General features: G+C 44.9%; 1 protein-coding gene and 1 non-coding gene across 8 annotated transcripts in view; one reads left to right on the top strand and one right to left on the bottom strand.

Annotated features, from left to right (window-relative positions):
• The window catches only part of NINL (ninein like), a 133,945-nt gene that overhangs the window by 40,565 nt on the left and 68,113 nt on the right, over nucleotides 1-25,267 (top strand). For 5 of the 7 annotated variants that reach the window (XR_008516852.2, XM_024238921.3, XM_063720692.1 and 2 more), the window contains one exon: nucleotides 17,152-17,342. Coding sequence is in view for 5 of the 7 variants with exons in the window: in XM_054541660.2 (XP_054397635.1) it covers nucleotides 17,152-17,342 (191 nt within the window). In the remaining 2 variants the exon portion in view is untranslated. Of the gene's footprint in view, nucleotides 1-15,183; nucleotides 15,272-17,151; nucleotides 17,343-25,267 lie in introns of those variants that run through there. The other 2 variants (XM_024238922.2, XM_024238923.3) reach the window with 2 other exon arrangements.
• LOC112130418 (small nucleolar RNA U13) lies at nucleotides 282-385 on the bottom strand. Its single transcript, XR_002912689.1, has one exon. It is a non-coding gene; the product is annotated as a small nucleolar RNA U13 (small nucleolar RNA).

The raw sequence follows: 25,267 nt of genomic DNA, 5'->3' as shown, positions 1-25,267 counted from the left end.
TAAAATGACATGCATCCACTATTATAGTATATTACAGAATAGTTCTACTAACCTAAAATTCCTCTGTACTTCCCCTGTTCATCCCTCTCTTCCCTCCACCCGGCAACCACTGATCTTTTTACCATCTTCACACTTTTCGCTTTTACAAAGTCATATAGTTGGAATTGTATAGTATGTAACCTTTCACATTGCCTTCTGTCACTTAGCAATATGCATCTAAGATTCCTTCATGCATTTTCATGCCTTCATAGCTCATTTCTTTTTTCTTTTTCTTCTTTTCATTTCAGATGAGTAATGTGCCAACATCATAACAGGGTTTCAGGGTAGCACATCTCACACATGCATGTGAACACCCAGCTATCACACTTATGAACTACAAGAGGATCACTCATTTCTTCTTACTGCTGAATAGTAGTCCATTATCTGATGTACCACAGTCTATCTATTCAACTACTGAAAGACATCTTAGTTGCACCCAAGTTTTGGCAGTTCTGAATGAAGCTGCAATAAATATCCAGGTACAGTTTTTGTGTGGACATAAGTTTTCAACTTATTTAAGGAAATACCAAGGAGTACAATTGTTGGATTGCATTGTAAGAATATGTTTGATTTTGTAAGGAACTGCCAAACTGTCTTCCAGAGAGGCTGTCCCATTTACATTCCCAGCAGCAGGGAATATCAGTTTCAGTTGCTCCTGATTCTTGTCAGTATTTGGTGGTATTAGTATTTTATATTTTGGCTATGCTAATGGGTGTATCATGGTGTCTCTTTGTTTTGTTTGTGGTTCCCTGGGGACATATAATGTTGAGCATCTTCATATGCATATTTGCCATTTGTATATGTTCTTAGGTTAGATGTTCGCATCTTCTGCCCATTGTTCAATTGAGTTTTTTTTCTTACTGTTGAGTTTTTTTGTTTGTTTGTTTTCTTTTCTTTTTTTTGAGACAGAGTCTTGCTCTTGTTGCCCAGGCTGGAGTGCAGTGGTGTGATCTCGGCTCACTGCAACCTCCGCCTCCTGGGTTCAAGTGATTCTCCTGCCTCAGCCTCCCGAATAGCTGGGATTATAGCCATGTGCCACCACGCCCGGCTAATTTTGTATTTTTAGTAGAGATGAAGTTTCACCATGTTGGCCAGGCTGGTCTCAAACTCCTCACCTCAGGTGATCCACCCACCTTGGCCTCCCAAAGTACTGGCATTATAAGTGTGAGCCACCATGCCCGGCCTTGTTGAGTTTTAAGAGTTCTTTGGGCCAGGTGCTCACACCTGTAATCCCAGCACTGTGGGAGGCTGAGGCAGGTGGATCACATGAGGTCCGGAGTTTGAGACCAGCCTGGCCAACATGGTGAAACCCTGTCTCTACTAAAAATACAAAGATTAGCTGGGCATGGTGGTGCATGCCTGTAATCCCAGCTACTCGGGAGGGTGAGGCGGGAGAATCGCTTTAATCTGGGAGGCAGAGTGCAGTGAGTCGAGATGGCGCCACTGCACTCTAGCCTGGGCAAGAGAGCGAGACTCTGTCTCAGAAAAGAAAAAAAAAAAAAAGAATATCAATGGACTGTAAATCCAAGGGTTTATTTCTGGACTCTCAATGCTATTCCATTTGTCTATGTATCTGTCTTTATGCCAGTACCATACTGCACTGTACCTTTGTAGTAAGTTTTGCAACTGACTGGGAATATCTAGCTCTTCTTTACCAGGATTGTTTTGGTGATTCTTGGTCCCTTGAATTTCCATCTGAATTTTAAGGTCAACTTGTTAATTTCTCTAAAGAAGCCAGCTGAGATTTTGGTAGAGATTGCTTAGACTCTGTGATGGGTGAAGGAGTTACAGCCATCTTAACAACGCTGAGACTTGGGATGTTGTATTAGTTCCTAGGGCTGCTGTACCAAATTACAACAAATTGAGTTAGGGTTAAACAACAGAAATCTATCCTGTGACAGTCACGGAGGCCAGAAGTCTAAACACAGGGTGTTGGCAGGGCCGCTTGCTCTCTCTAGATTCCAGGGAAGAATTTGTGCCTTGGCTTGTTCAGCTTCTGGGGGCTACAGGCATTCCTTGGCTTACGGCTGCATCACTCCAGCCTCTGCCTCTGGTCACATTGCCCTCTCCTCTTCTCTCTCAAAATTCTTTCTGCCTTTCATGAGACTATATGTAATTGCATCAGGTCCCACCTGGATAATCTTGGATAAACTCCTCCTCCCAAGATCTTTAATCTACTTAACTTTCTTTGCTATTAATATAGAAGATAATATTCACAGGTTCCAGACATTAAGAAGTGAATATATCCTTGAGGAACTACCACAGATGTGTCTCCATTTATTTAGTTACTTTTAAACTTTTTTTTTTTTTTTTTTTTTGGAGACATAGCTTTGCCCTGTTGCCCAGGGTCCAGGCTGGAGTGCAGTGGTGCAATCTTGGCTCACTGCAGCCTCAACCTCTCAAGCTCAAGAGATCCTCCAACTTCAGCCTCCCAAGTAGCTGGGACTACAGGTGCATGCTACTATGCCCTGCTGATTTTTTCTGTTTTTTTTGTAGAGATGAGGTCTCACTATGTTACCCAGGCTGGTCTCGAAATCCTGGGCTAAAGCGGTCGGCCTGCCTTGGCTTCCCAAAGTGCTAGGATTACAGATGTGAGCCACCACATCTGGCTTAAGTTTCTTTCAACTGTGTTTGTTTCCAGAGTATAGGTTTTACATTTTTAAATGAAATTTACACCTAAGTATTTTATTCCTTTTGATAATCTAGTAGGATTGTTCATTGCATGTATATAGAAATACAATTGAATTTTATTTATTTATTTATTTATTTATTTATTTATTTATTTGAGACAGAGGATCTCTCTGTGGCCCAGGCTGGAGTGCAGTGGCATGATCTTGACTCACTGCAACCTCTGCCTCCTGGTTCAAGTGATTCTCGTGCCTCAGCCTCCTGAGTAGCTAGGATGACAGGCGTGCACCATCACGGCTCACTAATTTTTTTGTATTAGTAGAGATGGGATTTCACCATGTTGGCCAGGCTGGTCTTGAACTCATGGCCTCAAGTAATCCACACCTCTCAGCCTCCCAAAGTGTTGGGATTATAGGCATGAGCCACCACACCCATCCTACAATTGAGTTTTTTATATCAGCGTTTTTTGGGGTTTTTTTTTTTTTTTTTTTTTTTTTGAGACAGGGCTCTGTCACCCAGACTGGACCACAGTGGCACAGTCTTGCTCACTACAACTTCCGCCTCCCGGGTTCAAGTGATTCTTCTGCCTCAGCCTCCCGAGTAGCTGAGATTACAGGCGGCCGCTACCCCGCCTGGCTAATTTTTGTAATTTTAGTAGAGATGGGGTTTCACCATGTTGGCCAGGCTGGTCTTGAACTCCTGACCTCAAGTGGTCCGCCCTCCTTGGCCTCCCAAAGTGCTGGGACCACAGGCGTGAGCTGCCACACCCCTTTGCTCATTTTTGAATTGGGTTTTTGTTGTTGAGTTGTAGTTTTTTATTCTGGATATTAATTCTTCATCAGGTATTTTCTATTGCATAGATTCTCTCTTCTTAAGAGACAATATCTTGCTATTTTGCCTGGGCTGCACTTGAAACACCTGGGCTCAAGCAATTCTACTGCCTCAGCCTCCCAAGTAGCTGGTACTACAGGCACGCACCACTGTGTCCATCTGTGTTTCTCTCTCTTAATAGTGACTTTAAAAAGTGTTTTTTGGCCAGGCGCGGTGGCTCACGACTGTAATCCCAGCACTTTGGGAGCCCAAGGCACGTGGATCATTTGAGGGCAGGAGTCTGAGAGACCAACCTCACTAACATGGTGAAACCCCATCTCTGCTAAAAACATACAAAATTAGCTAGGTGTGGTGGCACACATCTGTAATCCCAGCTACTTGGGAGGCTGAGGCAGGAGAATCACTTGAACTTGGGAGGCTGAGGCAGGAGAATCGCTTGAACTTGGGAGGCGGAGGTTGCAGTGAGCTGAGATTGCGCATTTGCACTCCAGCCTGGGCAACAAGAGCAAAACTCCATCTCAAAAAAAAAAAAAAAGTTTTTTTGGCTGTGCGTGGTGGCTCATGCCTGTTACCCCAGCACTTTGGGAGGCCAAGGCAAAAGGATTGCTTGAGTCCAGGAATTCAAGACCAGCCTAGGCAATATAATGAGACACCCATGTCAACAAAAAAATTAAAAAAAAAAAAAAATAGCCAGGAGTGGTGGTGTACACCTGTACTCCCAGCTACTCGGGAGCCTGAGGTGGGAGGATCACTTGAGCCCTGGAGGTTGAGGTTACAGTGAAATATGATTGTGCCGCTACACTCCAGCCTGGGCCATAGAGCAAGATTCTGTCTCAAAAAAAGAAAAGTATTTTTAATTATTATGGATACATAATAGTTATGCATATTTATGAGGTACATGTGATGTTTTGATGCAGGCATATGATGTATAATTATCAAATCAAGGTATTTGGAGTATCTACTCTCTTGATAGTGTCTTTTGATGTACAAAATTTTTAATTTTCATGAAGTCTAATTTATCTGATTTTATTTTTCCTGTTGTTACTGTGCTTTTGGTGCCATCCAGAAACCCTTGCCAAATCCAGTGTCCTGAATCTTTTCTCCTGTGTTTTCTTTTGAGAGTTTTATAGTTTTAGCCTTTACCTTTTTGTTTAACCCATTTTTAGTTAATTTTTTTTTTTTTTTTAGATTTGCTCTTGTCACCCAGGCTAGAGTGCAGTGGTGCAGTCTCGGTTCACTGTAAGCTCCGCCTTCTAGGTTCAAGTGATTCTCCTGCCTCAGCCTCCCAAGTAGCTGGGATTATAGGTGCCTACCACCAGGCCCAGCTGATTTTTTGTATGTTTAGTAGAGACAGGGTTTTTCCATGTTGGGCAGGCTGGTCTTGAATTCCTGACCTCAGGTGATCCACCCACCTTGGCCTCCCAAAGTGCTGGGATTACAAGGCATGAGCCACCGCGCGTGGCCTAATTTTTATATATAATGTAAGGTAAGAGTCTATCTTCATTCTTTCCATTACCACAGTGTTTTGATTACTCTGTGGCCTTGTAGTGAGCTTCAAAACTGGGAATTTTGAGTGCTCCAACTTGGTTCTTCTTTTTCAAGATTGTTTTGGCTATTAGGGGTCACTCAAGATTTTATATAAATTTGAGGATGGGCTTTTTCATTTCTCCAAAATGTGACTTTGGGATTTTGTTGGGGATTGCATTGAATTTGTTTCGAAGTATTTTATTCCTTTTGATGCTATTATAAATGGAGTTGTTTTCCTGATTTCCTTTTCAGATTGTTCATTGCTGGTATATAGAATTGCAACTGATTTTTTGTTTGTTTGTTTTTGTTTGAGACACAGTCTCACTCTGTTGCCCTAGCTGGAGTGCAGTAGCGTAATCTTTGCTCACTGCAGTCTCTGCCTCCTGGGCTCGGGTGATCCACCTATTACTGGTAGAGGGTCTTGACTCCAAGTTGTCCAGGTTCTTGGCATTTTGAACAAAGAATTGGACAAAACACCCAGCAAAGCAAAGAAAGAATGAAGCCACGAAAGAGCCAAAGCAAGGATTTATTGAAAACGAAACTACACTCCACAGTGTGGTGGGAGCGGGCTGAGCAGCGCCTCAAGGGCCTGCATATAGAATCTTCTCCTGTCCAGAAACCTCCGGCTAGAGGTTTGCCATTGGCCACTTCATGCTCACCTCATGGAAATGAAGTGGTGGCCTGCAGTTGATTGCTTTCAGCATCAATCAGAGGCTGAAATGGAGTTACAAATGTTGCAGTCTTGTGCAACATCTGATTGGTTGCATTTTGCAGCCAATCAGAGGCTAAGGTAAAGTTACAAAGTTGCAGAGGAGGACTCCACCCACAATCAATCTGATTGGTTGCGGACAGCCAGTTTCCCATCTACCACGCAGAAAAGATTAGGAGTTTGCAAAGGGAGTAGCCTGAGTAGCCTCTGGTCCTTTTGTTACTTAGGCGTCGAAAGTTAGGATTTTCCTTTCAATTTAGTTGGGCATAAAACAGCCATAGGTTCCCTCCTCCAGAGCCTGTTCTCCTGCCTCACTCCTACCTCAGTCTCCTGAGTAGCTGGGACTACAGGCACAGAGCACCATGCCTGGCTAAGTTTTGTGTATTTTGTGGAAGTGGCCATGTTGCCCAGGCTAGTCAGGACCTCCAGAGCTCAAGCTGTCTGTGTGCTTTAGCCTCCCAAAGTGCTGGGATTACAGGCATGAGCCACCACACCCAGCTGCAACTGATTTTTAAGTGCTGATTTTGTATCCTGCAATTTTGCGAATTCACTTATTGTTTCTAACAGGTGGGTGGGTATTTGGGAGGGGGGTGTGTGTGTCTGTGTAATCTTTAGTATTTTCTACACAGATTGTATCATCTACAAACAGATAATTTTACTTTTTTATTTCCTATTAATAAACCATAAGCCATATTTCTTTTTCTTTTTCTTTTCTTTTTTTTTGAAGACGGAGTCTTGCCCTGTTGCCCAGGCTGGAGTGCGGTGGCGCCATCTTGGCTCACTGCAGCCTCCACTTCTCAGGTTCAAGCAATTCTCGTGCCTCAGCCTCCCAAGTAGCTGGGATTACAGGCGAGTAGTGCCTGCCACTACCCCTGGCTAAGTTTTGTATTTTTAGTATTGAGGGGGGTTTCACCATGTTGACCAGGTTGGTCTCGAACTCCTGACCTCAAGTGATCCGCCCGCCTCAGCTTCCCAAAGTGCTGGGATTATAGGCATGAGCCACCACGCCCAGGCATTTTTTTTTTTTTTTTTTTTTTAAGTGAAAGCAAGTTTATTAGAGAAGTGAAGAAACAAAAAAATGGCTACTCCATAGAGCAGCTCCGAGGGCTGCTGGTTGGCTGCTTTCAGAATTCTCTATTTGCCTTTAAGGTCTGACCATATGGCTATAATGAGTCTCAGTGTGGATCTCTGTGGATCTCTTTAAGAATATTCTTTTTGGGTTTCTTACCTTTTGGATCCAAATATGCATGTCTTTCATCAGATTTGAGAAGTTTTTGGCCATTTTTTCTGTGAATGTTTTTTCTGCCCCATTCTTCTTCTTGGTCTCCTCTGATGTGTATGATTGTACACTTGACCTTTAGACTCTGTTCATTTTTCTTCATTCTTTTTCTTTTTCTTCTTCAAATTGTGTAATCTTTCTTGTGTGCAGTGACTGAAGTTTCTGTTCTTCACAGTCAGCCAGTGACCTGACAAAGTTTCTCCCTTCCCAAAAGGTATTCCCATCCCTTTATATATTCTGATAGATGCTTTTGAGGAAGCTTCTGTAGCCCAGGAAGGCTGAATGCAAGGCAAAGTCTGCTTCATTCCCTAAAGGAACCACTAGACCAACCAAAACCCTGAATCCATGCTTTGTCAGACAGGGTCCCCACTGCCCACTCTGGCACCAGCCAGACACCCCAGGAGTGCAAGCTGCTGTCGTCCAGCTCTAGGGCAGCAGGAACAAGGACTGAGAAACAGGGATGGTAGCAGGCCCATAAGGATCTGAAATGATTCCAGAGTTTTGAAATAGTTGATTGCAGTTGCTCAGTAGTTTCTGTGGGAGCGTCTGACCCCCTAGAGCTTCCTGCCCCGCTGTTGTGCACAGTGTCACTCCTTCCATTGTTCTTGATCATACACGGATGATTCTTGTCTTATTACAGCTATTACAGTGGTAGCTGCAAATGTCCTCTTCTAGTTCTCTCATTTCTTCTATTTCTGTTATTGGCTATTTCCAGTAAAAAAGAGGAACTATTGCTTTCTTTACAGTAGATTTATGTTAGAAGTTGATACTGATGTTGAGAATAAAGTTTCCTATTTTTGTAATGATATATATAGAAAGAGCTCATTTTATATACATAGAAGTGTATGTGGATAATTTCATGTCTATAACTAATTGTATGGATATTTTGTAATTATATGGATACACATATAAATTTTGCATCTATAGCTATAGTCCTAGCATGAATATAAGTATGTGTGGATATAAAAGTCTTTACATACATAGACACACAATAGGAATTTACAAGATTAGCTGTATATGATTATTTATCTTGGAAGCTATAAATGCCCACTCAGCTTGTAGATGGTTAGAGACATGTGTACAGTCCCAGACACATTTGCCTGTATAATGGGGCATGGTAACATTTATTCAGTACTTGCCATCAGGCACGGGTCTCAGTACCTAACATGTTAGGATGTTTAGCATTAGCTCTTTGAATGCTCAGAATGTCCTAATCAGGTTGTTCAGATCACGAAACTGAGGTTCAGGGAGGTGAAGTAACGTGTCCAAGACCACAGAGCCAGAAAGTGGCAGAACCCACATTAAAACTGGAGACTTTGACAGCAGAGTCTGGCATTGATAGGTACCGAGGTGTCTTTTTTTAGGAGACCACAGAAAGATAGGTGTTCTAGGACAGTTTTAACATTTGGTATCTTTGTAGTTTTTAGTCTAAAAATCTGCTTTGTAGGGAAAGTAAGTATTATATTAATTAACACTTAAATGAGTTATAAGCTTATTTTTATATTTTTGGGACTGAAACAATAAAAAAGTTTCTTAAACCTTATTTAATAAAAAAGGGATAGCTTTTCAAACTTGATTGTTGAGATATTTTGGGTCTGCGCCTGCAAAATAAATAAATAGCAAAAATTTTGAAAAATAAGCAAAAGCCATGAAAACACTTAAAGCAGAAGTTAATCCTAATAGCTCAGAACTGCCAGAGTGTGAAGGCTGATTGCTGCTGGCAAGGCCATTGGAAGTAGCACTGAGGTCTGTTCAGCTGGAAGGTAGGCACTGGCTTCAGTGTTTTATTGGGGTTATAACATCTTTCCAGATAAAAAAGGAACACCCTCAAAGGGCTGCCTCAGCCCTGTTCTTTCCGGGTGAGCGGGATTTACAGAGATCCTTGTTGGGAATGGCTTCCCGTTATGGACACTCTGGGTCCCTAGGTGATCGGCACACCTAGGCTGCCTCCGAGTGGTCATGAATCTCTTCTCTGCCCTTAATGCCCAGTGGATTCTGGGGGGCATAGCTTAAATTCCCTCGTCATTGTGCATAAATTAATTAAATGCAAACCAACACCTTGCTCCTCCGGCCTCCAGAGGGCTGCACTGTCCTGCAGAGCGATGACAACGTCATATGTCTCTGGGGCAGTGTCCAGTTTGTTTGGGGACAGGCTTTTCCCCTCTGGATGAAAACAGGATTTTCTTTCACTTGGTGGCAAAGTTTATGTTTGTATCTTAAATTAAGCTTTATAGCATTAGGATTATTGAGAGCCTACTCATTCCAATTTCCACAAATGAAACTAAGAGAAACTGTGTTGCTTTTTATCTGGAATATTGCCCTCAATTTTGTAGTCAGCTGCTGAATGCTGGCCAGGTTTTCTGGTGATTTTGACATGCAAACATTTTATGCACATGTGGAATACCAAGGAGTATTAATAATTCAGTTTGCATGAAGAAGAAACTGAAGAGGCCTCTGAACTGCCCAGGTAAACAGTGTGTATTATTACAGTGAGCTGCTTGTTGTGAGGCTGCACTGAGGCGCCTGCACAGGCCTGGGAGCCCCCGGGAACCCGCAGGGGTGTGCAGTGGCAGTGCTGGATGAATGTCTTGGTCCTGAGAGTTCAGGGAAAGCTCCCTGTTTCTTTCCTCCTCCCCGTGGGTCTGTGGAAGGATGATAGAGAAGGGGTGTCCTTGCCTCTGCCCTCACGCAGAGGCTTTGGGGAGTCTAAACAGAGGTCTGTGGGTGGGCGGCTCACGCACTGTGGGCTCCCTGGGGAGAGTTAAGGCGGCTTTCTCCCCTCAGTGTTCTGTCATTTGCATTGGTTGTATTTCCAAGTAGGGAGGGAGGGGAAGGCCGATTTGCAGCAAGGCACATCTGGAAATAGGGTTTGAGCAGCATGAAACTGGGATTCTGGGCACCTGTACATACATGGGACGGTAGTTCTGGTATCCTTGGTGGCAGTATTACAGTGTGTAGTGATTAAGCAGCAGTCTCTGTATGGAGTGCCTGGCCTTTTCAGTCATCGCCCCCTTAGTAGCAGGTGTTTAGTTCTCCCTGTAGACCGCGAGGCCACAAGTGGCAGGAGCTGGGACTTGCCCAGAGCTGAGCTGCCTTCCTTGGCCACTCAGGGGCCCTGCGGCCTCACAGTGAGGTGTGGGCCAGGTTGCTGGTTCTCCATGGATGTGGAGTCAGCATTGCCAACCTCTGTTTATCCAGGGTTGTCTTTGCATGGGTCAGGAAGATCCCGCTGCTGTGAACCCTGGCATGTGACCTTGGCCTCTCTCTGTTGACCCTGGCAGCAGGAGCATGGCTGTTCGCTGACTGCTTATCTCTGCTGTCCCAGCTGATGCTGTGAGTGTGCATACAACTGTGCTGCAGGGAAATCGGACACTGGATTCTGGGCATCAGCACTCGTGCCAGGGAGCTGACCCCAGCCCAGCCCATGTTAGTGTACGTTTTGATAACATTTATCAGGTGTACACCAGTCACTGAAGGGCAGCACTCATGTCATTTGATCGAACACTGCAGGTCAGTGGGCAGGGCCTCTCCAGCAGCAGCTGACAGCCAAGGTGCCCTGGCTGGTAAGTGTCTTCTGCTGCCACCCTTGGTCAGGGCCTGAAGCCCAGCTCTGTGCTCCCTGACCCTGTGTTTCCCAGCCCTGTGCTCCCTGGCCTTGTGCTCCCCAGTTCTGTGCTTCTCCACCCCTGTGCTCCCCAGTTCTGTGCTTCTCCACCCCTGTGCTCCCCAGTTTTGTGCTCTCCCCAGTTCTGTGCTACCCACACCTGTGCTCCCTAGTTCTGTGCTCCCCAGCTCTGGGGAGAGTTAGGGTAGCTGTCTTTCTCCCCAGTTCTGTGCTCTCCAGCCCTGTGCTCCCCAGTCCTACCCATCACTGTGACCCTGGGGCCAGGCCATGTCCATGCCTGGGAGCAGAGGCCATGCCATGGTTGGCCAGCCACACATGGCAGCCTAGGACCATGTCTGCCCTGGCTGTGCCCCTGAGAGCTGCCCACCATCTACACCAGGTCCAGGGCGTCAAAGGATTCCTTACCCAGAGGAGGCTGGGGTGAGCTGAGAGAACTCTGGAAAGCAAATGTGGGTGTAATTTATGTTGTGGTGGAAGAAAAAAAATATACCACATAGTATTTTTACAGGACCTGGCAGACTCCTCCCTTCCCTGGTGGTCCACTGTCCAGGAGCGAGGCCTTTTCATAGGACCACAGGCCACAGCAGAGGTGGGGGAGCCCACCCCTCTCAGCCCCTGCTTTCAGAGGAAGAAGCTGGACAGAAACAGAGCTCCCCTCACCTGGCAACCACAGGAGTCCCCTCTCAGGACAGTGCCTGAGGTGCACAGGCCACGCCCATGCCTCCCTGCCCTTCACTTGGCGACACATGTTCATCTTCCAGTGGCGTTGCGGGCTTGGGATGGGCCAGAGGCAGCCACCAGCATCTCACGCCCTGGTGTCTTTCACCCAGATAAGCCAAGCTCCAACCCCAGGAGAGTCCCCAGCCTGGGCAGGGCACCGTGTTGGTCCCGTGGATACTGCTGGGGAGGGTAGAGGCTGGGTCCCTGAGAAAGGGGGAGGGAGAGAGACCGAGCAGCAAGAGTGTGAGTGTAGATGTGCGGTTGCAAGCGTAGATGTACAGTTAACATGACGTGCATTTCGACTCTTGTCAAGAGCCCCGTTAATGGAGGCCTGTGGTGCCACCGTGGGCCTGAAGGAGACAGTGTCCTGAGGTAGCCGCGCCTCCCACAATGGGATGGTGAAGGCACGAAGCTCGTTTCCAGGTTCCTCCTCCCCACAACCACCCTCCATCTGCAGCAGCCCAGGGCTGTCCCTCCAGAGAGCCTTCCCGTGACGCATCCCCGTCACCCTCAGAGGGTGGTGCTACCTGACAGCCACACTGCCACACTGTGTGGGGTGCTGCATCCGTGAAGTTCAGTGTTTACTACAGTATTCTGTACTCTGTTTTAATTTTGTGTGGGGGGATGACTGGCTCCCTAATGAACTTCTCCCCAGGAGCACTGCTGGGTTGTATGTGCAGAGCCAGCAGGTGCGCGGCTCGTTGACCCATTGGATTTACATCAGTTTTTGTTTCGTCAAAGAACATACTCACATGGCTTAAAAATGAAAACATTCAGGCCGACGTGGGGGCTCACACCTGTAGTCCCAGCCCTTTGGGAGGCCAAGATAGAAGGGTCACTTGAGTCCAGGAGTTTGAGACCAGCCTGGGTAACATAGGGAGGCCGCATCTGTACAAAAATTTTAAAAGTAGCCGGGCAGGGTGGTGCACACCTGTAGTCCCAGCTACTTGGGGGCTGAGGTGGGAGGATCACTTGAGCCCAGGAGGTTGAGGCTGCAGTGAGCCATGATCAACGCCACTGCACCCCAGCCGATAAGAGGGAGACCCTGTTTCAAAAACAAAGAAAGTCAAAGTTTTAAAAAAGTGTATGTTGACATCAACTACCCCCCTCTGTTGCCTTCATCTCCCCATCTCTCTCCTTAGAGGCAACCACATTTCAGTCTTAGATATTTCTCCTGATACTCATGTCCATACCCTAATTGTACTGTTTTATAGCACACAGAGTATGAGCAAGGTAATTAAACCTCATTCTGCTGTTATTTCTTACACTCTCTAGGCTCCCCAGTGGCCACTGTGCATTTTTGCTGTTGTCATTGCATAACATTGTCCACTGCAGAACCAACAGGTTGGCCATGATTACACTTCTACTCTTTTGCCAGGTTTGGCTTTATGGAGTCTGATGTTATCTGGGCTTTTACTGGCTTATCGTTTTTTTTTGTTTTTTTTTTTTTTTTTTTTTTGGAGACAGTCTCACTCTATTGCCCAGGCTGGAGTGCAGTGGCATGATCTCAGCTTACTGCAAACTCCGCTCCCTAGGCTCAAGCAATTCTCTTGCCTCAGCCTCCTGAGTAGCTGGGATTTTAGGCGCCTGCCACCATGCCCAGCTAATGTTTGTATTTTTTGTATTTTTGTAGAGACAGTATTTCACCATGTTGGCCAGCCTGGTCTTAAACTCCTGACCTCAAGTGATCCACCTGCCTGGGCCTCCCAAAGTGCTGGGATTATAGGTGTGAGCCACTGCACCCAGCCCTGGCTTACTTTTTAATGAACTTATTATTATTTTTTCCAAATGCTCCATCAGCCTTGTCAAAAGCCTATCCCTATTTTTCCCAAATGCTCGGTGGGCAGTACACAGCAGTCTGTCTGGGGTTGGTCACCTCCCATCCCTGGCCTGGCTTAGCTCCTACACCAAAGCCTCCCGTCTTGGATGGAGCCCAGATCGTGAGCCTGTGTCTTTGACTTTCTTGGTTCACCCCTTGTTTTGCTGAAGTGTGTGTTCAGCGTGGGTTATATAGCCTCTTGGGTAGGTGGAAAGTCATTTACCCTGAGCACATGGAAGGCCCTGGGTTGGCTCTGAACTTTCAGCCTTGCTGCTGCGGGCATGGTGCTGTTCTGATCCCTGTTGCTGTGATGTGGGGCTGCTCTTTCTCTCTGGACATCTGTAGGGCTCACTTGTTTGTTTGCTCTGAAGTTCACAAGGGTGTGCTTGGCACGGGTGGTTTTCATTTGTTGTCCCAAGCGGAACTATATTTCCATCTGTGTGCTTGGAAAAAAAGCCTTGTATTATTCTAATCATTTCCCTTTTCCCTTCCCTTGGCTCCCTTTTCTGGGCTTTTCAAGGATGTATAGATCTTTGGGATTGATTATTTTGCATGAGAGGGAGGCAAGGAGAAAATCCAGATAAAAGTGCTATAGGAGAACAGAGTTGGGCAGTTTCAGAAAGCAGGCCACCATATTTTGAACACTTTTCTTTCTTTCTTTTTAAAAAATATATTTTACTTAAATTTAATGGTGGCAAAAAACACAACATGAAATTTACCCTCTTAACCATTGTTAAGTGTACAGTTCTGTAATGTTAACTAGATTCGCTTATTTTGTAACAGATCTCTAGAACTTCTCCCCCACCCCAGTTTATGAAGGTATAATTGACAAATAAAAATGGCATATATTTATGGTGTACAAAATGATGTTTTGATACATGTATACATTATCAAATTGTTAAATCTAGCTAATTAACATATCTGTCCCCTCGCATACTTAATACTTTTTGTGGTGACATTTAAGATCTACTCTCATAGCAATTTTCGAGTATACAATATGTTATTATTAACTATAGTCACCACGTTGTACAGTAGATTGCCAGAACTTATTCATGTCTTACCCAAAACTTTGCACCCCTACCCAACAACTCCACATCCCCCCAACACCAGCCCCTGGCCACTCCCGTTCACTCTTAGCTTCTCTGCGGCCAGCTGCTCTAGAGTCCACATCTGAGTAAGGTCTGTGGCGTTTGTCTCTCTGTGCCGGCCTTATTTCACTTAGTGTTAATGTCCTCTAGGCGTATCCATGTTGTTGCAAATGACGAGATTTTCCTCCTTTTTGAGGTGTAATAATATTTCATTGTACACAGAAGTACAGTGAGTCTTTTCTATCTGTGGGTTCTACATCTGTGGATTTAACTAACCATGAATCAAAAATATAGTTAGGCCTGTGATGGTTGCCTCTATACTGAACATGTAGAGGCTTTTTGTTTTCTTGTCATTATTCCGTAAACAATATGGTATAACAACTACTTACACAGCATTTACCTTGTCTTAGGTATTATACGTAATCTAGAGGTGATTTAAAGTATACAGGAGGATATGCATAGGTTATATGCAAATACTACATCATTTTATAGAGGGACTTGAGCATCTATGATTTTGGTATCCATGAGAGGTCCCGGAACCACCCCCTATGGATATTGAGGGATGACTGTACATATAGTCACACACCACATAACAATATTTCAGTCAGCAATGGACTGCATATACAGTGGTGGTCTCATAAGATTATAATACTGTAGTTCTGTACCTTTTCTATGTTTAGATATGTTTAGATTACCATTGTGTTACAATTGCCTCCAGTGGTTCAGTACATGGACCTGCTTGTGGCCTAGGTTTGTGGTAGGCCATGCTATCTTGGTTTGTGTAAGTACACTCTGTGATGTTTGCATAACAACAAAATCACCTAACAACACATTTTCAGAACTTATCACCGTTGTTAAGTGATACATGACTGTATCTCTTTGAGATGCTGTTTTGAATTCTTTTGGTTATTGTCACAGGTGAGCCGCAACTGTCTGGGGCTGGCAGCGCAGGGGTAAGAAGAATTTACCAAGAAAGGCAGAGAGAAAGGAGAAAAATGCCTTGTAGGTAGGTAAAGAAGGGTGAAGAGAAAGTAGAAAAATACATTGCAAGGGAGCAACAGGCACAGCAGGAAGAGAGGAGCTGACTGCAAAGAGACAAAGCTTTGTTGGGGATTTTATAGAATAGCGTTTATGCTGCAGAGGGCTTTGTGTAGTACTGATAAGGCCAAGGTTGCAGTGAGCTAACGTGCAGGTGTCTGGTGAGAAGTTGGGCACAGGAGGACTGTGTACCCTGGGCCAGAAGAAGGACAGACTTAGAGCTTACCTACTTTTCTTTTGGCTTCCCCTGCTCCCACCAGCCTGGCCCCGCAGTGCCTTCAAGTTTTCAAGTTTGATGTAGTCCCCTTTGTGTATCTTTGCTTTTGTTGCCTGTGCTCTTAGTGACATATCTAAGAAATCACTGCCAAATCCAACATCATGAAGGTTTCTCTCTGTTTATAAAACTATTACACTATTTTAGTTAAAACTATAAACCGCTTTATAGTTTTAGGTCTTACATTTAAGGTCTTTGATCCATTTTTGGTAAATTTTACAAAAGTTAATTTTTGTATATTGTAGAAAGCAAGGGTTAAACTGAGTTCTTTTGCTTGTGGATATCTGTAGTTTTCCCTGCAGCATTTATTGGAGAGGCAGTCTTTTTCCCGTTTTGTGGTCTTGACACCCTTGTTGAAGATTGTTTGACTGTATCCATGGGTGTTGATTTCTGGGGTCTGTATTCTGTTCCATGGGTCTATGTCTGCCTGTGCTGAGACCACACTGATTTGACTACTGTATGGAATTGACTTTTAATTTCCCTTTTTTTCTCTCTCATTTTTATCTTTATTGTTTAGATACACTTTATAGGAGCTTTCCTTATCTTCTGATTCTGCTGTTGATGGTTGTTTTGCCACTGTAACTTGTCAGTGTCCAGGAAACTTCCCTTGGTCTCGGATCATTCTTTTTGCCCAGCAGTCTGTTTTGTTTCCTGGCTGAAATGGCTTTCCTCTTTCCTTCTCTGGGTAGTGCAGTTTTTCTGTGTGCGCGTGTGTGTGTTTTGGGCTCAGCCCCTTCATTATTCTCCTCTCCCGCATCCGTCTGGCATCATCGGCTCCAGACTCCGGGGAGTGGAGTGTGTGTGAACATTGGAATTCTAAGCCCTACCTTCAGGCTGCTCCACTGCTTCTGAGACCCTCCACAGTTCTGCGGGGTTCGTGGTTTGTCTGCTGTCTTGTTGCCTGGGCTGTGTTCTGGGGCTCTTGGAGGCAGAGGTTGCAGTGAGCTGAGATTGCCCCACTGCACTCCAGCCTGGGCAATAGAGCAAGACCCTATCTCCCAAAAAAGAAAAAAAAATTAGATTGTATGCTGCTCAAAATATTAATAGTAGTGTTTTTATATGGTAGTGGAATTTTTGATGGTTTTAGTTTTCTTTATACTACATATCTCTATTTTCTAATTATTCTAAAATAGTTTCCTTTTTGAGATAGGGTTTCACTCTGCTGCCCACGCTGGAGAACAGTGGCACTGTCAAGGCCCACTGCAGCCTTGAACTCCTGGGTTCAAGCAGTCCTCCCGCCTTTGTCTCCCAAAGTGTTGGGATTACAAGCGTGAGTCACCATACCTGGCCTAATGGATATTTTTCATACAACAAAGAAATTCTGGTTCTTGTGACTGACAATGGAAGGACTATTTATCCTCACTCCCTGTTAACCTGCTCTGGCCTCTCCTGCAAGGGTGGAGCTGAGTCCTCCCACTGTGTGCTTGGCCCTGCAAGGGTCCCTGGTGCCTTCTCCACATGCCAGCTCCTGCGCCTGCTTGGACCGTGTAGCTCGGTGCTCACCGGCAGTGTGGGAATGGGAGGGGAGGTGGGAAAGTGTCCTGATGTTTTCTTCTTCCCTTGCACACTGCCAGCCTGCTATGGGATGGATGAAGAAGAGAACCACTATGTCTCGCAGCTCAGGGAAGTCTACAGCAGCTGTGACACCACGGGGACTGGCTTTCTGGACCGCCAGGAGCTGACCCAGCTCTGCCTTAAGCTTCACCTGGAGCAGCAGCTGCCCGTCCTCCTGCAGACGCTCCTCGGAAACGACCATTTCGCCAGGGTGAGTGTTGGACTTCATTGTCATAAAGGAAAGCACAGGGGTCTATAGTTAGCTCTTATGGGCATTTGATAAATATCAGCTGAATAAGGATTCAAGTGTCAAAGGAAAGTTATTAGCAAATGGAACAGTGTCCTAGTTTTTCCCTCTATGGAAATTCTGCATTGTAGAAAGTGGTTTCTTAAGATTACTTGTTTTTAATGTGGTAACTTGCAGAGGTTTGGTTTTGTTTTTCCAGAAAGCTATTTTAGTGGTTTGTCACAGGGGCAGAATGGGAAGGGGTTTGGTATAGGCCGGTGGTGTGTGGTTCACAAAGACCACAAGGGTTGGACCTGTGAGCAGCTCACACTGGTAATCAGAGAGTGTCACAGTCCCTTGAAGGCAGATTGTCTTACACAATTTCACAGTTTGAAGTCCATCTAGGAGTTGGACAAAACAATTGCAAGCTACTGTTGAAAGAACGAAGGATACCCATGTCCAAAAGTATCCCATAGTTTCATCTAGGCCAGATAGAAAATGTGAAATTGGAGGGTCCTTTTCTATCAGAAGGTCAAGATCATCTAGAATGGGGATCTTGGTCCTAGACTGCAACCTGCTTTCATGATCAAAACACTAAAAAGCACCTCCCCGTTCCTACTTCTTAAACATGCCTGGTTGTTACTGCTAACAGCAGTGCCTTATCTTGTTGGTCATCTTAACTTTGAAGGAATAATATTTTTTCCACAAGACTCAGTATTTTCTTTTCGTTTGTTTTTTTGAGACAGTCTCACTTTGTCATCCAGGCTGGAGTGTAGTGGAGCCACCTCGGCTCACTGCAACCTTCACCTCCCAGACTCAAGCAATCCTCCCGCCTCAGTCCCCCAAGTAGCTGGGACTACAGGCCTGTGCCACCACACCCGGCTAATTTTTGTATTTTTTTTGTAGAGATGGGGTTTTGCCATGTTACCCAGGCTGGTCTCGAACACCTGAGCTCTAGCGATCCATCTGCCTTGGCCTCCCAAAGTGCTATGATTACAAGTATGAGCTACCGCACCCAGCCAGTATTTTTATTTTGAATTGGGGAAAAGAAACCCAGCCAGTAAATTTTCCTGAAATGGCCCTTGGGCCAAAACAAATGAAGAAAAGAACCACTCACTGCTGGCCTAGTAGAGAGTCTGGGTGAATCCGACCTCTTGTTAGTTCCTCAAAGAAGCCTCACCTGCCCTGTCAGCAGTGCACTGTGCCTCCCTCATAAGGAACTCTTCTCAGGCAAACTCATGCCCTTTCTCTGACTTTGGTTTCTATTCCTGCCGTTTTCAATGCGCTTAAGAAGGCAAATGTGTTATTGATAGATAATGATCTAGCCTCTCTTGATATCACCTGGAAGTGTGTTTGGGACATAGATGAGCAAAAGGCACATTTATGAAAAATCAACGCTCTGGTTATTTAAGCAATACAGACAGATGGTCCAGTTTTTTATATATATATACACGTATATATATACGTATATATATACACACATATATATATACGTATATATATACACACATATATATATACGTATATATATACACACATATATATACGTATATATATACACATATATACGTATATATATACACATATACATACGTATATATATACATATATGTGTATATATATATACGTATATATATATTTTTTTTAATTTGAGTCTGTATCTTGCTGAATTGATATTTTTGAAAAATCAAGAATTTGGAAATCAAACTTTGGAAAATTCAAAACCAAAAGAGTAACTTTGGGTCCACGTTCAGATTGCAGGCTCTGCTGATTGAATAAGCCATGTCATTCCCAAGGCTTTCTTTACTTTATGTTTACAGGAATGATACAAGACAGAAACATCCAATTCTGATAGAATAACCATGATTGGTATTAGAGCATCAGCAAGGAGAAAAATTCGCTTGGGTTATGTGAGATTTCTGACTGGAATCCTGTCACACGCGCCCTGAAAAGCAGCTCGTCTGAGACGGAATTTCCTTTCAGGAGGCCTGAGACTTCTCATATGTGTGTGGGGAGGGGATGAGAAGAAAGTTGGGTACCACAAGCAGTGGCAGGAGCCGGGCCCTTTCTGACTCAGCTCCCCCTGGGATAGCCATGCGTGTCCAGCCATTGTCCTTCTGTCTGACCCAGCTCCATCCCCTCCTACAGCCATGCTTCCCAGAAAGCAAGTCAGATGTTAGATAAACTAAGAAGTCACTTTGTTTGCACTAGTGCTCTCGACTCTGCTCTGACGTTATCCTTTCTCTTCTCTCTGTAACATTTCGAGAGCACCCTGCTGGCGTTGCAGATGCCTAGCGTTCACCTCTCCCTGCCTGTGCCTTCATCCTGTCTCCTCAGAGATGGTTGGTCATGGTGAACCATTTTTCTTTTCAGGCTCTGCTTGCTTCTCTGCTTCGTCCCACAGACAGGGCAGAGCTCCCACAGCCCCTATAGGTGGAACATCATACAGAGATTTAAGGGAAGCAGTATCAAGCCAGAAATATCCATATTGGTGTCTCAGTTTTTCTACAAGAAACCCAATGGTAGAGATTTCAGAGAGTCTCAAAGAAAACCAAGATAAACCCTTTATCCAGGAGAATGGATTGGCTTTTCAGTTCAAATACTACATATCCAGGTCAGGTGCAGTGGCTCACACCTGTAGTCCCAGCACTTTGGGAGGCCAAGGCAGGTGGATCACGAGTTCGGGAGGTGGAGACCAGCCTGACCAACGTGGTGAAACCCCGTCTCTAATAAAAATACAAAATTAGCCGGGTGTGGTGGCACGCACCTATAATCCCAGCTATTCAGGAGGCTGAGGCGGGAGAATCGCTTGAACCTGGGAGGTGGAGGTTATGGTGAGCCAAGATCGCACCATTGCACTCCAGCCTGGGCAACAGAGCAAGACTCCATCTCAAAAAACAAACAAGCAAACAAATACTATATATCCAGTCCTTGTAGTAACTATCATATATGATATTATATAAATGTTACTGATACAGAAATCTCATAAAAATGAAACAGGCCAGGTGTGGTGGCTCACACGTGTAATCCCAGCACTTTGGGAGGCCAATGTGAGAGGACTGCTTAAGTCTAGGAGTTCAAGATTAGCCTGGGCAACAGAGTGAGACCTCGTCTCTACAGAAAAATCTTTTTTTTTTTTTTAATTAAGTATTTATTGATCATTCTTGGGTGTTTCTCAGAGAGGGGGATATGGCAGGGTCATAGGATAATAGTGGAGAGAAGGTCAGCAGATAAACACATGAACAAAGGTCTCTGGTTTTCCTAGGCAGAGGTCCCTGCGGCCTTCTGCAGTGTTTGTGTCCCTGGGTACTTGAGATTAGGGAGTGGTGATGACTCTTAAAGAGCATGCTGCCTCCAAGCATCTGTTTAACAAAGCACATCTTGCACCGCCCTTAATCCATTTAACCCTGAGTTGACACAGCACATGTTTCAGAGAGCAGGGGGATGGGGGAAAGGCCATAGATCAACAGCATCCCAAGGCAGAAGAATTTCTCCTAGTAGAGAACAAAATGGAGTCTCCTATGCCTACTTCTTTCTACACAGACACAGTAACAATCTGGTCTCTCTTTCTTTTCCCCACATTTCCCCCTTTTCTTTTCAACAAAACCGCCATCGTCTTCATGGCCCGTTCTCGATGGTCGCTGTCTCTTCGGAGCTGTTGGGTACACCTCCCAGACAGGGCGGCCTGGCAGAGGCGCTCCTCACCTCCCAGACCGGGCGGCCGGGCAGAGGCGCTCCTCACTTCCCAGACGGGGCGGCCGGGCAGAGGCGCTCCTCACTTCCTCCCAGACGGGGTGGCTGCCGGGCAGAGGCGCTCCTCACCTCCCAGACGGGGCGGCCGGGCAGAGGCGCTCCTCACCTCCCAGACGGGGCGGCCGGGCAGAGGCGCTCCTCACCTCCCAGACGGGGCGGCCGGGCAGAGGCGCTCCTCACTTCCCAGACGGGGCGGCCGGGCAGAGGCGCTCCTCACATCCCAGACCAGGGGCGGCCGGGCAGAGGCGCTCCTCACATCCCAGACCAGGGGCGGCCAGGCAGAGACGCTCCTCACTTCCTAGACGGGGTGGCGGCGGGGCAGAGGCTGTAATCTTAGCACTTTGGGAGGCCAAGGCAGGCGGCTGGGAGGTGGAGGTTGTAGTGAGCCGAGATCACGCCACTGCACTCCAGCCCGAGCAACATTGAGCATTGAGTGAGGGAGACTCCCTCTGCAATCCCAGCACCTCGGGAGGCCCAGGCGGGCAGATCACTCGGGGCCAGGAGCTGGAGACCAGCCTGGTCAACACGGCGAAACCCCGTCTCCACCAAAATTACAAAAACCAGTCAGGCATGGCGGCGCGCGCCTGCAATCCCAGGCACTCGGCAGGCCGAGGCAGGAGAATCACAGGAGCCCGAGGCAGGGAGGTTGCAGCGAGCTGAGATCACGGCAGTACAGTCCAGCTTCAGCAACAGAGGGAGACCGAAGAAAGAAGGAGAGGGAGACCAAAGAAAGAGGGGAGAGGGGAGAGGGGAGAGGGGAGAGAGGAGAGGGAGAATCTTAAAGGTAGCTTGGTGTGGTGGCACGCACCTGTAATTCCAGCTACTTGTGAGGTTGAGCTGGGAGGATTGCTTGAGCCCAGGAGTTTGAGGCTGTAGTGAGGTGTGATTGTGTCACTGCACTCCAGCCTGGGCAACAGCATGAGACCCTGTCTCATATATATATATGTATATATATTATATATATATATATTCTCTCATATATATATATTCCGAAAAAAAAAAGGATGGTCACATCTGTATTGAACAGGTACAGACATTTTTCTTCTCACTATTTCCTAAACAATGCAGCCTAACAACTATTTACATAGTATTTACATTGTATTGGCTATTATAAGTAATCTAGAGCTAATTTAAAACATACAGGAGGATGTGCATAGGTTATATGCAAATACTACATTTTATACAAGGGACTTGAGTATCTGTGGAGTTTGGTATCTGCCAAGGGTCCCGGAACCAATCCCCCAGGGATACTGAGGGACAATTGTAATTTGAAATTGAAAGTACCTCTAGATCACACATTCCAGCCTCTTTACTTTGTGATGAATGAATCTGAGATCATGCAGAGATGGGATGGTGTATCTTATTGGTAAAATACCTGAATATATGGAGTTGCCGCTCGCCTTTTGTGAGCTGTAAAGAAGGACACAAGAAAACAGACAAGTGTGGTCAAGATAGTATCAGACTGAAATGGCACCAGACTGGGCCATCTGATCCCACTGCTCTTTGATGGATGGAAGAAAGTCAGCTGGTAATTATTACCAACAACACAAAAGAATCTGTGATTAGAACGAGCAAAATTGCAATTTCATCATTCGTTTAGTATTTGACAGCTATTTTTGGGGGACTTATTATGTGCTAGGCAACACCAGATGCTAGGGATGCAAGGAGGAAAGACTCACAGTTTCTATCTTCATGTGAAAGGACATGCATTCAAGGTACGCATTCTAGCATTGATTCAGACAGGAAAAATGTGGAAACAGCTTTTTCAGTATGGGATTGGTTAAATAATCCTGGTAGCTCCATTTGTTGAAATCTTTTGCAGCCCTAAAAAAAGGAAGAAGTAGTTCAGATGTTCTGATAGTGGTAAGTGAGCTAACTCAGGCCAAGCTTTCAAGGAGGACTACTAGAAAAACTGAACAAAATAATAAAAACAAATATTTTGAAAACAGTAAAGAGCAAATAAATCAGTGAGAAATTGCCAGTCAAAAAATCTGTGATAGGCTGGGCATGGTGGCTCAGGTCTGTAATTCCAGTACTTTGGGAGGCCAAGGCAGGAGAATCACTTGAGTTCAGGAGTTCAAGACCAGTCTGGGCAATATAGCCCGACCTTGTCTCTACTAAAAATAAAAAAAAATTAGCTGGGGGTGGTGGTACACACATGTAGACCCACCTACTCAGGAGGCCAAGGTGGAGGATCACTTGAGCTTGGGAGATTGAGGCTGCAGTGAGCTGTGATCGTGCCGATGCCCTTCAGCCTAGGTGATAGAGTGAGATCTTGTCTCAGAAACAAACAAAAAAAAAGTGTAGTAAATTAAGTACCCAGAGAGGTAAGCTTAGCACACAAAAGCCCATTTTCCCTGAGAATATTTTGTGATTTTAAGTAAGCAACTGAGAAATTGATCTGTGGCCTTGGGGACCTCAAAGAGCCCCAGAAACATATGTCAAAACCCGGAGTCATTCAAGGTAGAAACCCAGGGTTGACAAACCAACCCCAAATTTAAGGAAGAATCCTGAAGGGTAAGACCTGTAGGGTAAAGATGAATTGCAGTCAGTCATTATACCGCTTTGTGGTCTGGTCTTATATCCCTCAGTACACTAGATAATCTCAAATCCTGCACTTAGATTACTGGCACTGCATGGATAGGCACCTAGCCAAAGCAAACAATAAAAGTGCCATCATCCCAAATCTGAAATTATTCCTAAATAATAGCCAAATACAATGACCAGCATACAATAAAGGATAACTGGGCAAACAAGACAGATGAGCAAGAACCAGCAGAAACAACTGACAATGGAAGCACACCCACAAATATGTGAGATATCAGAATTGTTAGACACAAAATATAAAACAATTATGGTTACTATATTAGAGATTTTTTTAAAGCTTAAAAAATATCTAAAAGAACTCTGAAAAGTGAAGTAACAAATCTGAACAATGAACCAAAAAAGTTCTAGACTTTTCAGTCTAGAACTGAAAAGTATGATCACCAAAATTTAAAACTAAATAGAAGCATTTAACAGCCAATTAGACACAGCTGAAGAGACCATTCATTAACTGGAGTCGTCCAGAATGCAGCATGAAGATATAAAACGAGGTGGTACAGATGTAGTGAGAAAGTCCAGCATCCCTTTAACTGGAGTCCCGGGAGGAAACAAGTGAATGCTAGAGGGGCATTATGCGAAGAAGTAATAGCTAAAACATTTTCAGGACAGAAACATACTTCTTGGGATTCCAAAAGCCCATGGAATTCCAAGCAGGTTAAAGAGACATCTATACCTGGCATCTTATGTGAAACTGAAGGAAAACAAAGCCAGAGAGAATATCTTAAAAACAGCCAGAAGTGGGTACACAGGATCTCTTTGTATTTTTCTTACAACAGCGTATGGATCTATAATGAGCTCAAGATGAAAAGTTTAATAATTTTAAAAGGGAAGCTAGAGAAAGACATATCCTAAAAGTGAGCCATAGTTAGATTGACCATTGCTTTCTGTAATGCAACAATAGAAGTCAGAAGACAGTGGAAAGATATCTCCAATATGCTAGAAGAAAATAACTGCCAACCTGAATTTCATACCAAGTAAAAATATCCTTTAAGAATAAAGGTGAAAGAATGCCTCTGTGAGAAGGAGAGTTCTTCTTAGCAGTGAAAGGATATAGAGGCAAAGATACCCAATAAATATTAGTTGAGTCCCTACTATATGCCAAAAGTGAGCTCACATTTTAACTGGGGGGCAGAAAATAAGCAAATGCATGTATAATTTAATGTCAGATAGTAATACATGTGTGTCCCAGGCCGAGGTGTCTGCAAAGAAACAGCCACATTTTGTATTCAATGGCAGCAACAGAGATGTGCTCATGCAAATTCTTGGCCAGATTTTGGAAGCATGCTTGGACTTCTGGCCCCAAACGTTCTTCTCCAACACTTAGTGGTGATATTTTGACCAACCTAATAGCCCTTCTGTTGATTTCTTTCTGTGTGACTTTCACTGAAGCGTACCTAGAGAAAAGAGCCGTGTGTCCCAAGTGTACAGGTCAGTGCATATTCCAAACTGAGCACACCTGTGTAACCATCACACCCTTATCCCTCATCATGTCTCTTTTTGGTTCCTCTACTACCAAAGGTTAACCACTGTCTGGACACCAATACCATAGATTT

Source organism: Pongo abelii, chromosome 21 (assembly GCF_028885655.2).
Source record: "Pongo abelii isolate AG06213 chromosome 21, NHGRI_mPonAbe1-v2.0_pri, whole genome shotgun sequence".
Lineage (NCBI taxonomy): Eukaryota > Metazoa > Chordata > Mammalia > Primates > Hominidae > Pongo > Pongo abelii.
This window is presented reverse-complemented; position numbering and strand designations above follow the sequence as displayed.